This window comes from Carassius carassius, chromosome 10, assembly GCF_963082965.1.
Source record: "Carassius carassius chromosome 10, fCarCar2.1, whole genome shotgun sequence".
In the NCBI taxonomy this organism is placed as follows: Eukaryota; Metazoa; Chordata; class Actinopteri; order Cypriniformes; family Cyprinidae; genus Carassius; species Carassius carassius.
In genome coordinates, this window is record NC_081764.1 from 5,080,892 (window position 1) to 5,094,780 (window position 13,889).

Here is a 13,889-nt window from a genome sequence, read left to right on the forward strand (position 1 = left end):
AAAAGTTTTTAGCCTGAATGCACTAAGTCGCTTTGGATAAAAGCGTCTGCTAATTTAATTTAATTTAATGGAAAAATGTTTGGACAGAGGGTGTAGGATATTAAATAATGCTCTTATACTCTTAAAGTGTTTCCATCTTTACATGACAGACTAAGAAGAGAAGGAACAACGGACGTGCAAAGAAGGGCCGTGGTCATGTCCAGCCCATCCGCTGCACCAACTGTGCCCGCTGTGTTCCCAAGGACAAGGCCATCAAGAAGTTTGTCATCAGGAACATTGTGGAAGCCGCTGCTGTGAGGGACATCTCAGAAGCTAGTGTGTTTGACTGTAAGTGCTTTAACTCTTTAACTACCAAAACATTGTTCAATTCTTAGTGTGCACTCCTCCATGTAATCTTTAATTTAATCCTTTTCACTCATCCTATGTAGCATACGTATTGCCCAAGCTGTACGTGAAGCTGCATTACTGTGTTAGCTGTGCCATCCACAGCAAGGTGGTGCGAAACAGATCCCGGGAGGCCCGCAAGGACCGAACACCACCTCCCCGATTCAGGCCTAGTGTAAGTACACTGAAATTCTGTTGCAGGCTGATCTATAATAATTAGTAGGGTTACAGTGCATGCATTGTATTATGTTGTTACTTGGTGTTTATTTGCATCTCATCTTGTCATATTTTTTTTCAGGGTGCTCCACCCAGAGCTCCAGCAAAGCCCATGTGAAGCAAATCAACTGTCACATTCTGTGCATTTTTATGCAGAAAAAAATAAAAATATCTAAAACAGTTCCTGGTGTTTCATTGTTTTGATTGTTGCTGCATCAATGGTTCGAGTGCATTGCTGTGTAGTTTGAGTTTCGAGCTCTTGTCAAGTTTAATTCTAAATCCTTAATTTTTTTTATCTTATCAAACTTAATTTGTTATTATAATAGGTGAAAATATCCCCAATATTATTTTACATCAACTTTTTTTTGAGTTTGGTCATAATTGTAAATTAATTAATATTAGCAATCGGTGTTAAAACATTGTTTTATATATTTGTGAAAGTATTTCAAAGAAATGTTACAGCAATGTTATCAGCATCATGTAGCACTCTTGTACTTATACCATCTGTTACTGTAGGATTTTAAAAAGTGCTGAGTGTCACTAAGTCCCAGTGATCTCTTTAGTGAGGTGTGAGTTCATGATCGGCCTGCTGTATTCAGTCGACGAGGACAATGGAAATAAACCAACTCAATTAAAATGGCTACAGTTAATTAGTTTCATTCAAATCATTTAAATAAGGCGTCCTTGTAAGCTTCAGGTATTAAAAAGAGACTGAAAATGAATTAAGCTGCTGCTGATTCAAATAAGGCTTTATTCTTCCGCTGCGCCCAGGGAAGACTAAAAAAGAGGATGCACCGAGAAGAGGCCAGTCTCCACAAGTTGGAAACTTCATTACAAAAGCAATTTTCAAAGGCCTGACTTTAAGAGAGCATTAAGCAGGATGGCAGAAGGTGACGAAGCTGTGGAGGAGCGGGAGATGGAGACACAGGAGATGAACAGTGATGAAGAAGCCCTCTTCCATTTTGGCAAATACAGTGAGGCTCGGGCCGCAGTGCCATGGGAGCAATGCACATTCAAAGACAAGCTGCTCTACCACGTTGATCGGATCTTCCTGAGTTTTCTTGCACTCTTTTTGCTGGTACTCTTAGGAGATTTCCTGTATAAGATCTGGTTTGTGACCAACTGGAGGAAAACCCTGGAGTTTATTCTGGAAATTGTGTCGTACCTCTTTACACAAGAGAAGGATGAAGAGCTAATAGAACTGTAAACGTTTCTGAAATTCACTTTCTACATCAAGATGGAACTGAAACTGAATCTAGGACCCTTTCAATAAAGTATAAAAGGTTGTGTTTATTAGCTGTACAATTGTGAAATCTGTTTAATAACCTGAGTCAGTGTTTGACATTTCGAGGTTTTGTTCCTAAGAATAAAAAGCTTCTAAACTATTCATTTTTGTATTCTTTTAATGTGGTTATGTCAAGAGCTTTTTGTTTTACTTCAAGTGAAGTAAATTACCTTTACACGATCATTGATTGTGCTTTGTGTGCAAAGGAAACGTTCTTTAAATCAGAATATGGAAGATATGTCATGTCTTATTCCTTTTTTTCTCAACTGTACTAATAAAAGAAAACATAGAGATTAGGAAATTAATTAAACATTAAAAACTATCAAGGTCAGAATGGAGTTAATTAAGGCCATTAAATGGCATCAAAAGTGACAAAAGCCCAAACAATAGAAATGACCTTTTTACTACTACTTTTCAACTACCTTTTTAGTCGTTTTAGAAGATTTAGCTGTTTTCAATCATATTTGAAAGTCTCTGTTCACTTTGAGGTGTTGTTGAATGTGTAGCTGTTAGCTAAATAAATTAGGCTTAAAATGTTATAATTTAGAACATAGTTAATAAACCACAGTTAAGAAAATGTAAATTTAATTTAATTTATTAAATAACCAAGTTCGACATCAATTGATGGCATTGGGTAGTTTAATCTTTTTTTTATTTTTTATTTTTTTTTTACTCAAAGAACAATAACATACAATATTTTATAAAGAAACAAAATTCAAAAATAAAAAAAGGGAAAAAAAATAAAAGTTGCAAGGGGAGGTAAGTATTACAATACAAAATATACATACACGTATATATAAAAATCTAATAATTATATTATAAAGTTCATAAGCTTTCAAAGTTCTTAGAGCTTTCTTCTTCAAATTGTCTCTGGCGTTGTCTATATATATATATATATATATATATTTCAGTCAACAAAACTTAGGTTTCTTGTTGGTAAATGTACAATTATGAATGTCACATTTGGTCAAATAAATCTTGTCTGTCACACTAACTGCATTGACTGCACCCCATGGACGAGGAAAAAATAGTAGCCAATCAATGCTTGCCATTTTGACAGGGGCGCATGATGCAGCCAATCAGATCATCGCATACAGCGACATTCTTCAGTTATTTCCCTCTACTCGTCCTCTCCTTTCAGGAAATTGCAGCGTGACCGACGTTTCGTGTCTTTCGCAGACTTAAAGTATGTTTTTATTGACATTTTACCACTAAGTCTTGCTTTGACGTGTTGTTTATATGTTAAAATGTTTAAAGTGTGTCTAGGTAGTATTTGTGATTAAAACTCCGCTGTATTTCCCCTTCTGTAAGCACATGCAATGTGATATCGCCATACTCCATTTTGCCTCCTTGCGCTCCAGAATAGAAATATGGCAGAAAGTAATTATAATGAATAACACAACAAGTCGTGACGGGCTGAAAAATGTTCTGTTTATTTGATTTACATTTGAAAATGAAAATGTCTCTAACCCTAAACAAAGTATGAATAACACCATTGATAAACATTGTAAGCTGATTGAAGTGAAGTGAAATCCTGATTTGGAGGGTTACATTTAATCTCTTTTATAATTTATTAGTTCAATTGATATCTTGGGTTCAAATTATATATATATATATATATATATATATATATATATATATATATATAATTTAGACAGCCTTGTTTTTTTCTTGATGTATCTATGCTGCTTTTGGTATATATATTAAGAATATTAAAAAGTTATTATAATTTAATATTATAAATATTTACTTTTGAAACATGTTTTAACATATATAAAAATATTAGAATAATTTTGGTCAATATTTGTATATATTTGGTATATATAGATCATACGAATAGAAGATAACTGTAAACAAACCCATTAATCAGTTGTAATATTGGTAACTTCTTCTCTAGAATGCGTTACGTGGCCGCTTACCTGTTGGCTGTTCTGGGTGGGAACAACAACCCATCCGCCAAAGACATCAAGAACATCCTGGGGAGTGTCGGAATCGAGGCTGACGATGAGCGTCTTAACAAGGTGGATCCTTGTTCAAATACACCAGTTTTCTGGTTATCATTTAAATGATTTGTTTTAACAGTTGTTTTAAAGTTAGATGTTTTAACATTTATGTTAGGGTTACAACCATTTACTATATTACATTTCTTGGGTATATTCTATTAATATTATAAGGAATGCAATATCGTTCTGATGTTTTTGCACATGCAACCCTGTTGCCCTTGTTTCCTTGTTTTTAATCCATAAAATGGATGCTTCTGATTCCCAACATGAGTCAATCTCGCTGTTTTTGTTGTTACTCAATAGGTCATCAGTGAACTGAATGGCAAAGACATCAATGAAGTCATGAATGCCGGTAAGGCTGCACTGCCTTTACAGTTTGACCTACATAATATTAAAGTCATGTGAGCTATGAGTTCGTAATTCTCACATTGTTGTTTTACTGTTGTTTTCCCGCAGGCCTCTCTAAGTTGGCCTCCGTTCCAGCAGGTGGTGCAGTGGCGGTCTCTGTCGCTGCCGCTGGTGGCGGTGGAGCCGCTCCTGCTGCGGAAGTTCCTGCAGGTGGGTAGATTAATTAACCTGCTACCAAGGTTGTTATAGAAAACTAAAAAAAAACTATTAAAATAAAAACCAAAAAAAAAAAAAAAACAATTCTCATTTACATTTAGCTTAACTTGATGTACTAAAATAACTAAAGCTAAAACTGAAAAAAAATTTAGACATTACAAAAAAATGATAAATTAAAAAAAGACAAATATACATCAAAATGAATACAATTTTAACTAACATTAAAAACAGAAAATATAAAAACGAATAAAACTATAATAGTATCTAATGATGAAAAAAATTGCATTGCCTCATTCCATTTCATACCAGTTCGATGACATAAGTTATCCTGAAAAAAAAAATTCACTCTCATTGTTTAGTTTTCCAGTTAGCTAAATCTCCTCTTGCAGAATATTCAGTTTCATTTCCTGGTGTGAATTACCTATTTTTCAGTAGTAGCTGAACCTCACACTGATTGGATCTGATCAGATTGTAACATTCCTTCCCTCTTGTTAAACTGCAGCAGTCCAAACTTTAATTATAGGCAGGCTGATTATGTGTGAAGTCAGGAATAACCAGCAAGCGTGTAATTGTGATGTGTAATTTCACATTTGCATGTTTACTTTTCAGCGGAAGAGAAAAAGGAAGAGAAGAAGGAAGAATCTGAGGAGTCTGATGAAGACATGGGCTTTGGCCTCTTTGATTAGTCTTTCTTTTGTATCCGTAAAAATACAATAAAAAAGGAAAAATGTTTGTGTTTAAAGATGCCTTGTAAGATTATTTGTCTGGAAAAAGGTAAATTCTATTTATTTATTTTGAATATGAAGCCATGTTGCAAGAATTCACAGTTAATAAAAAATTTAAGTTGAAAGTCATATTTGAAATTACTTTTTGTTTTACTCTATGGAGATGGTCTTCAATAACAATAATTTTTGGGGGAAAAAAACAGGTAGTTCTGCTCCAAACTCATAGCATTTGCTGAGCCAATTGTTGTGTCATAACAATCAAGCAAATCATGATAAAGCTGCCTCTGCACATGAAACTGGGGTAAGAGAAAAAAATATTAATTCAGCCTATAGAAGAAGGTGACTTTTATACATTAATACAACATGTTGCTTAGAGGAGGTTTGGAAATCACAAAAAGGTGCCTGGCAAAATCCCTGAGCATGTGTTGGTGAAAAGTCAATTGCATTATTACAGCCATCAATCACCTGTCTGGTTTACAAAAACAGGTCCAGGTGGCTAAATAGCATAAACTGCCTGCTGTAACTCTCTAAAATAAGCTTGATCTTAATTCATTGCTCGAGAGTAAATCTGGTTTTCAGGAGGGCTTCTTCTCTTTCTTTTGGCGAACACAAAAGAAGATCTTTTGAAGTCAGTGGTTACTAAAAACTGTTTGGTTACCAACGTTCTTCAGAATATCTTCGGTGTTCAAAAGAAGAATGAAACAGGTGAGCAGGTTTGGAACAACGTAAGGCTGAGTAAATGATTACAATTTTCATTTTGGGTTGAACTGTCCCTTTAAGTTTGGAATATTTTAGGTTGTTGGTTATTATAAAAGACAACATGCTTGCAATGCACTAGCTACAATGACATTATCCACCAGCCATTTCAAGGTTTTTAATGTCATGGGATGTTGTTGGGAAGCAGTAATTTTCCATTGCTACTGCTTGTGTAGTATAAGAAAACCTGTTGGCTTTTTGCTGGTCAGACGTATTGAAAAATACGCAACAAAGATTATTCAATAAACTCTGCGCCTTTTTCATCATCATGATCTAACACAATCAATTGAGGACATGAAGATAAAGAGAACACAAGAAATCAGAGAAAATATGATAAATGAAGAAGAAGAGAAACTTTGGGACAAAGCAGAGCATTTTGAAGAAATAAAAGCGGATAGAGAATTGCCAGAAGAGTACTATCATGGGCTTGAGGATCTAACCTGGAATCTGAGCTCACTGGAGCAGTTACTGTATATCAGCCTGCCAGCATGGATACAAAGAGGTGAGAAGCCCAATAATATACATGATCAATCCAGATTTATTGCACTTTCAGTTTTTACTGGTGATTCTGGATTTGGGGAAACCTTGCATCAGAGCTTTATGAGGGCCAGCGGGCAGCCCTCGATCACTCTTACTCTCATTATGTCCCTTATATCCCACCTGCTCTATCATGTCGGGCAAATGTTTTTGTTGTAGAAGTTTTTCATAAAGATGTCCTAGTTTAATACAAGTCTGGAAAGTATTTAATCAGTAAAGTCCTGTTCAGTATCGATTCAGTAGATTGCATTATATTGATCAATAGTGACAGAAAAGGCATTTATAATGTTACAAAAGATTCCTATTTCAAATAAATGCTGTTATTTTGAATCTTGAAAACAATGCATCACAGATTTCACCAAAATATGAAGCAGGCAGCACAACTGTTGAGCAGCAAGTCAGTATATTAGCATGCTTTCTAAAGGATCATGTGACACTTTAGACTGGAGTAATGATGCTGAAAATTAACTTTTGCATCGCAGGAATAAAGTACATTTTAAATACATTCAAATAGAAAACAGTTATTTTGCACTGTAATATTATTTCACATTATTACTGTTTTACTGTATGTTTGATCAAATAAATGCAGACTTTTATTGCAAAGATGGCCCAGAAACATTATTTCTTGGAAAAGCTATATAGCAGCATTTGTTTGCAGATTACAGTTGGTTTGATATTATTTGATGAAACAATATTTAACACTAAAGTGTGACTAAAGTGTCTGAATCCTTTTTGGGACAGCTGTAGATACAGTAGGTGTACAATATACAGTCTAATGCATAGTGATTAAACAATAATATAATAAATATCTGAATTATGCTTCATGTTTGCACTGTACTGTGGATGTAAAAATGCACATGCTAAAATGAAATCTCTCTCTCTCTTCAGCTTTGCTTTGCAACTTAGCGGAGCATTTTGGCATCTGGATATGTCATAACAACACCCTGCCGTGTCGTCTCATATCCTACACCCTACTGCCATTCACTTTGCCTGCAACATCTGTCGTCTCATTCATCTATAGGTCAGATCTTTAGTCTAAATGTGTTGTTTGTGTATCTTATCAGTACATAACAAAAAAATGTAAGCAAGTAAAATGTAAGTTTTTTTTTTTTTTTTTTTGCATGTGTTTGTGGACTCCAAACAGATTTTTGTGCTGGGTGAAGAAAATTCCCAGGCTGGCTCTGAATGCAGGCAGGGAATTCAAACAGGAAGTAATCACACATCTGCGGTTAGTCTTTGCGCACTTGAGAGGACTTTTGCTGAACAGGTAAAACTAGTAGAGCAAAGTTTTGCATACATAATTGACCTTTTAATGAAAATGAAATGATATTTCAGCCCATTTAACTTCCATTATGACTTGACATTATTTCTGAATTAAGAACAATGTGAATGCCTATTTAGATTGTAGATTTTAAATTTAATACCATTAATATATGTTCCTGAATTTTTCCAGATTCCTGCTTTTGCAAATTCAACCTTTGGTCTCCATTTTTTCATGGATTCTTGCACCCTGGTCCTGTTTCCCATCTCTTCCTTTTACTTTCCTTCCCTATTTCTCTTTTCCTTTACTTTCTCGTGCTTTGCGTTTCCTGCCACGCAGTCTCTCCACTTCAACCTCAAAGAAGCAGCCGGAGCGCAGGAGCCAGACTCAGCCTCTCTTGTCTAGACGACGATCTCTCCTCTGCTTCCAGCTCACTGGATCCAGCAGTTTCTGCAAAAAGACAGATAGCATCCTTACAGATGCAGAGGCACAATCTTCAGCATTCCTCTTGCAGCTCAACGTGGAGTTAGAAATGGACAGCCATCCTGAACCACTACAGCTTCAGAAGGACGCACTAGACTGTGAGGGAAGTTTATTACTAAACCCAGAAGTAGATGAGAATCTCTCATCTCCTTTTATTTCTTACATGGATGTAGAAGAGGAAGACTGAACGACAGTGTTATAATGCAGTCAAAAGTCTCTACTGTAGAATATTTGGGCAATATGGCAATGTATACTAGGTACATATCAGTGTTGTTGTAATAATTACCTGGAAATTGAAATTGGGCCGAAATAAAATATGAATATTAGTTAAACTTAAAAAAAAAAAAGAGAAATATTGCTTTGGGAATGAACTGAAAATCAGTTGAAGTATTCAAGTTACTAAAATTAAATCTATATAGAAATAATAATAATAATAAAAAGAAAACCAATAAAAAAATGTAAATCACATAAAGACAAATGTAGAAAGAATTTAGTAAACATGTAATAATAAACACGCCACAGTGATATTCTGTTTTATGTAATTCTGTAATAATCTAATAAATGCATTATCAAGTTGAACTTTTGACAGCCTTTGCATATTGTAAAAATGGATCAAATAGAACAATGAAAACAACATTGCACAAATCAGCATTAAACTGTATCACTCAATAGTTGGCTGTAATAATATTGACTGATTTTATCATTCAGAACTAAATTTGCTATGCTCATTTACATTTTTTAAAAATAATTTAAATTGATCGTTATTTTGTATATAAACATTTTACATGAACAGTTTAATGTATATATATATATATGACAATTATAATTTTACCTTAATTTTAAAAGGAAGAAATAATTGACAACACTTTACAAAACATTTTTTATTCAATATATTTAATATTTATTAAGTAAACATTCTGCATATGCCTGCATATACAATTACAACATATATTATAAAATAATGCTTGCAGTGGTGCAAATACATCATAATTTGTCAAAAATAAATTAATATTTAGATTTCTCTTACTTCTTTCAGGGTTTTTAATGATGTAAAACTACATACCATTTCACATTAATTTATAATTTTTTTAATGATATTAGTAACCCTGTTCTTTCTGGTGTGTGTGTTTTTGTGCAAAATGAAAGAACAAATCCCTTTTTTAAATGCCTTCATTATGGCTTGTTTTGTGTTGCTACATTTCAAATAAATCCGTCATGTAAAACTATGTCAACTAGAAGCTCACGCTTTTACAAGCTTAACAATTCTTGCTCAGAGTTCTGTGTTTTCCCGATCCTCTGCTTTAATGTCAGAGAGATGTGGATGGCTCTCGCTCATGTGAGTGAAGCGATCTTGGAGATACTGGTTCCCGAAGCCCATGATTTGGCCTGTGGCTTGGTGGTGTAGATTTGCCACTCTTGCTGTGAAGTCCAGAGTGAAGGCGAACTTCACCAGTTCTGGTGCCACGACAGGCAGCTGGGTTTTCTTATTGGGAACTTCTGACTGCACATATTGATCAGCCATTTGCTGGAACAATCCATAGGTGAATCCATCCAGATAATCACTTACGGTGCTGTTCTTTTGCAGCTGGGAGTGGTGGGGGAGATCAGAAAAGAAACTGGGTTAATCTCCTTTAAATAACATCCAAAGAAATGGCAATACTTGGGTGGTTTTCATACATTTCATAAATGTAAATAAAGAAAGAAAGGGAGCCAAACATCTGCATTACTAATAAAAAGTCTCAGCAATATTTAGTGATGTCAGAAGGAATGAGACACACTTACCTTTTTATGTATTAAGTCTCCTTCCTGTTTTATAAGTTCTATGATTCTCTTTATAACCTCTTCTTTTGAGACTTATTGGAGAAATATGATAGAATACATTATTTGAGCTTTGAGCAACAAGAAAATTGCAAGAAAAAAATCACATCATTTGGCTAATGTCTATTTGTTCATCATTCAAAACTTGTATACAGGGTTTCTGTTCACACTGCTTTTCTGTACAATAACAGGTTACAGTGATGTTTTCTGTAAAACACTAAAGAAAAAAAACCCATAAAAGTAGTTCATACAATCTCTAATGTATTCAAAGACTTCTGAAGCCTTTGTGTGAGAATTTGCAGAATGGAGAACAAGACGTGAGAAAGCAGAGGGCAAGTTCATAAATAAATGATAATTCTTATTAAAATAATGGACTCTATATGGCACTTTATAGAATTTTTGTCTTTCATGGTCACTATGAATTGTTCTCCTTTGTGGAATTGAGACACAACTAGCTGAACCCTATACTGGTTTGTGGTGTTCTGTCTATGTAATATGTAATCCACCTCTTTTGCATCATGCAAATTGTCTATTATAATAACACTCACCATTCACACAATTCTGGTCTGTTGTTTGGAAAGTGGCATTGTCATCTGCTGGACTGTCTTTCACTTCATGCACAATTTTCTCCAGTTCCTCTGACATTTTCTCATAGTACGAGTCAGTGGGTTCCACTTTCTCAACAGCTGTAAAAAAATCTAACTTCTTTAGAACTTTTTTTTCCAATATATGCAAATGTCAACCTAATACGTATAACATACATAATAAAGTTATGCACATACATGGAGAAGATATGAGATACATACATTTTTCAGTGGACATATCTCCACTTTGCCTGAATTTTAACGATCTCCTGTGCAACAATTTCTTTTTCGAAGACTTTGAACGGCGCAGGTTGACATCACTTTTTGATAGGGTGTCAGCTAAAGGCAAACAAGAGATTTGGGGTGTTGAGGGTTGGGAAAGAGGTAGAGGTTCATCGTTTCTCTTATGATCTTGTTCTTTTTCACTGTTTCCTTTGGAAAACCAGCTCAAGAAACTTTTCCATACAGTGGGTTTCTTTGTCTTCTTGCTTTCTTTGCCCTTCCTTTCCACTGTAGAAGTCTCCAGATTTTCTAGCACATTTGAATGCATATCTCCAAGAGTAACTGTACTTGTTTGGGAAGGTAAAGCATCAATGCTTTGCCCACCTCCCTCCTTGCCCTTATCCAAACGGCGAAACCACTTGGGTTTGCTATTGGACTTTTGCGATGCATTAGGACTATCATTGCGGCGTAGACTCCCTTTAACTTTCCACTGTTTGGATTTCTTCTCAGACAACGTCTCCTTTTTATCCAGTTGTGGTTCAACGACAGGCTCATATCTAATGTCCTCATCTGAGATGGAGGCTTGTGAAGTCAAGTTCAGAGATGTATCGCTGGAATGTTTGCGATGTCTTGTCTTTGTTTCTGAGATGGCAACCCATTTGCGTGATCTTTGCTCCTGTCTCAGAGGACATTGTGATCCATCGTTAAGGCTGAGACTTCGCGTCACATAGACCTCCAGCAGCCGTTTCTTATCCTTTTCTCCGACTGACAGAAGCTGAGGGGTATTCTGGTCAGTCGAAATGGATCCCATGCTGTCATACTGCAAAGAAATACATCAACATTTGTATTAGCGGTTGACGTATATGGGTTTTTAATCTCCAATGCTGATATCTACTTAGCAGGGATCATGGCTAATATAATGATATAATGCATATATATATATATATATATATATATATATATATATATATATATATATATATATATATATATATGAGAGAGAGAGAAAGAAAGAAAACACGCAAAATTCCTGAACTGCAAATCAACACTTCTTTTACGAAATATTTGAATCAAAATTAACTAATGAAAAGAAAAAAAAGTGAAAAAGTTAATTAAAGCTAATTGTCCAATGCTAAAATCGGCCAAAAATATCACTACTCATTATTGAGGCAGAAAGTCACCATTCATATATATATATATATATATATATATATATATATATATATATATATATACATATATATATATATGTATATATATGTGTGTGTGTGTATATATATATATATATATATATGTGTGTATATATATGTATATATATATATATATATATATATATATATATATATATATATATATATATATATATACATACATACACACACACACACACGCGCGCGCGTATACTTCTATATCTGCTAAATAAATAAATGTAGCCTATATGTAACTATACCTTTAAGAAGTGTCGATCTTAAAATCGTTTTAAATACCATGGTAACGGCAAGCGTCTATTCAGCTAACAGCGAAAGCATAAACACTAAACAACATTGCAATACGAACGTTACTCGAATGTACTGAAATGTTCGAATTAACTATTGACTTTGTCTTACTATTCCTCGTTCACTGCGTTGTTGGTCCAATCTCCAGTGGTGACCGACTGTTTGTGCAAAGTTTCTGAGGAACCGAAGTTCAACAAGCCTCCCGTTTTGGAAGCAGCTATCAGCCGCAGGCGGGGCAGCATGAGATGACGTCATTCAGGTAGTCTGGGAAAAGGCTTGTCAGGTGATGTTTACGGTTTCGACGCAGTTTTCTCTCCATGTTAAGACGAATAAGGAAATGCCACAGCAAAATATTTTAAAATCGATAGTTTAAATAGAACTAGATCTGAGCTGTGCTGAAATAATTATTAATTTGTTTTTTCCAAGTCATAAAAATGCATGAATGCATTTATGTGACGCGAAGAAGTGATTGCATCATTCTGTATACAGTAAGCCATTTACCGTATGCTCTGTTAGATGACAAACTGTTTATGAGTCTAAGAAATTCCTGAACCCTCCATTTTGTGGAGGTCTAAGATAAGACATGGAAAGTCTGGTGCACATTGAAAATGAAAGCAAGTCAAGAGAAGTATGCAAAAATTCAGGTGTTGCGATATAAAGATATTTTCTTGGAATTATATTTTTGTTTTTGTGATAAGTTATTCATACTGAAAGCACTAAAATGCAAGCTGACAAAAATCATTTAGCATGATCTTAAAGATATAGAAGATATCATATCATAGATATAAAAGATACAATAGTGACTTACCTCAATATATTATGTCACATGTTTTGCATTAAAATGAGACAGAGGGAAACCCATTTAAAGTCAAACCATTGTTAGCATAGTTCTTTTGTTGTTTACGGGCTGCTTTTTACCATAAAAGGGCATTAACTCTCTAGTCGTGGCCCACCATACTTGGCTTTATGTCCCTTTCACTTTTTCATTCACCCTTTCATTATTGACTGAAATAATAAAGAGACATTTGTATAGTCAGGTAATGTTTCATATTTACTGTATGCATAGTAGCTCCCTGAATGCATTTATGCAAATACTTATTTAACTTAAAATATTCTGTGGGAGTGCATAGGTCTATATTGATGATTACAAGAATACAAGAGTATCAAGGTGATCGCTTTTACTTTGTATACAGTACCAGTACAGACAGTGTAGGTGTACATTACAGTGGAATCCAGTAAATGATGACAGATACACATTTTTTAATAGCAGGACTTCCTGTATGGCTTACATATGCCATATCTTAGATATAGTGCCATTCTGTCTTGATTAATTTTTCTGCGTATCACATAATTTTCATACGTAAGATGAATTAAGTAATGCATCTCTAGTGTATTTTGAATAGTGTATTCTGTGCTCCATTTAAAATAAACAGTTCAGTATTGTGGCCACTAGAGGTCATGTGTGGGGCAGAAACTGAAATCATGTACATACATTTTCCTGGAAGGCAGGTGATTGACTTGTCACCTTGTTTTCACTGAATGACTCCTGCATTAC

At 34.6% G+C, this 13,889-nt stretch overlaps 4 protein-coding genes across 4 annotated transcripts; 3 read left to right on the plus strand and 1 right to left on the minus strand.

The window, feature by feature from the left end:
* Positions 1-146: 146 nt before the first annotated feature.
* Positions 147-769, plus strand: LOC132152273 (small ribosomal subunit protein eS26-like; the record flags this gene model as incomplete). Its single annotated transcript, XM_059561081.1, has 3 exons — positions 147-327; positions 429-559; positions 683-769. Coding segments are annotated over 3 exons (348 nt in total), but the record flags the coding sequence as incomplete, so codon positions are not given.
* Positions 770-2,916: 2,147 nt separating this feature from the next.
* On the plus strand, positions 2,917-5,306 carry LOC132151240 (large ribosomal subunit protein P2-like). Its single transcript, XM_059559352.1, has 5 exons — positions 2,917-3,071; positions 3,783-3,906; positions 4,192-4,240; positions 4,345-4,446; positions 5,062-5,306. Exons 2-5 carry the CDS (start codon positions 3,784-3,786, stop codon positions 5,136-5,138), a joined length of 351 nt encoding a protein of 116 aa, XP_059415335.1. The 5' UTR covers positions 2,917-3,071; position 3,783; the 3' UTR covers positions 5,139-5,306.
* Positions 5,307-5,775: 469 nt separating this feature from the next.
* LOC132151241 (uncharacterized) lies at positions 5,776-8,456 on the plus strand. The gene is made up of 4 exons (XM_059559353.1): positions 5,776-6,435; positions 7,359-7,491; positions 7,615-7,737; positions 7,924-8,456. The coding sequence occupies exons 1-4, from the start codon at positions 6,228-6,230 to the stop codon at positions 8,399-8,401; spliced, it is 942 nt and encodes a 313-aa protein (XP_059415336.1). The 5' UTR covers positions 5,776-6,227; the 3' UTR covers positions 8,402-8,456.
* Positions 8,457-9,145: 689 nt separating this feature from the next.
* On the minus strand, positions 9,146-13,380 carry LOC132151242 (uncharacterized). Its single transcript, XM_059559354.1, has 5 exons — positions 12,446-13,380; positions 10,839-11,658; positions 10,581-10,718; positions 9,997-10,067; positions 9,146-9,799 (listed from the first exon to the last, which is right to left on the minus strand). Exons 1-5 carry the CDS (start codon positions 12,587-12,589, stop codon positions 9,485-9,487), a joined length of 1,488 nt encoding a protein of 495 aa, XP_059415337.1. The 5' UTR covers positions 12,590-13,380; the 3' UTR covers positions 9,146-9,484.
* Between the last annotated feature and the right edge of the window lie 509 nt (positions 13,381-13,889).

Excerpts from the sequence above, each read along its gene's own strand:
- LOC132151241 (XM_059559353.1), top strand. The coding sequence starts at position 6,228 with ATGAAGATAAAGAGAACACAAGAAATCAGAGAAAATATGATAAATGAA. Across the intron at positions 7,492-7,614 it reads GTCGTCTCATTCATCTATAG|ATTTTTGTGCTGGGTGAAGA; the intron begins GTCAGATCTTTA and ends GACTCCAAACAG. Across the intron at positions 7,738-7,923 it reads AGAGGACTTTTGCTGAACAG|ATTCCTGCTTTTGCAAATTC; the intron begins GTAAAACTAGTA and ends GAATTTTTCCAG.
- LOC132151242 (XM_059559354.1), bottom strand. The coding sequence starts at position 12,589 with ATGACGTCATCTCATGCTGCCCCGCCTGCGGCTGATAGCTGCTTCCAA. Across the intron at positions 11,659-12,445 it reads AACGCAGTGAACGAGGAATA|TATGACAGCATGGGATCCAT; the intron begins GTAAGACAAAGT and ends ATTTCTTTGCAG. Across the intron at positions 10,719-10,838 it reads AGATATGTCCACTGAAAAAT|CTGTTGAGAAAGTGGAACCC; the intron begins GTATGTATCTCA and ends ATTTTTTTACAG.
- LOC132151240 (XM_059559352.1), top strand. The coding sequence starts at position 3,784 with ATGCGTTACGTGGCCGCTTACCTGTTGGCTGTTCTGGGTGGGAACAAC. Across the intron at positions 3,907-4,191 it reads ACGATGAGCGTCTTAACAAG|GTCATCAGTGAACTGAATGG; the intron begins GTGGATCCTTGT and ends GTTACTCAATAG. Across the intron at positions 4,241-4,344 it reads CAATGAAGTCATGAATGCCG|GCCTCTCTAAGTTGGCCTCC; the intron begins GTAAGGCTGCAC and ends GTTTTCCCGCAG.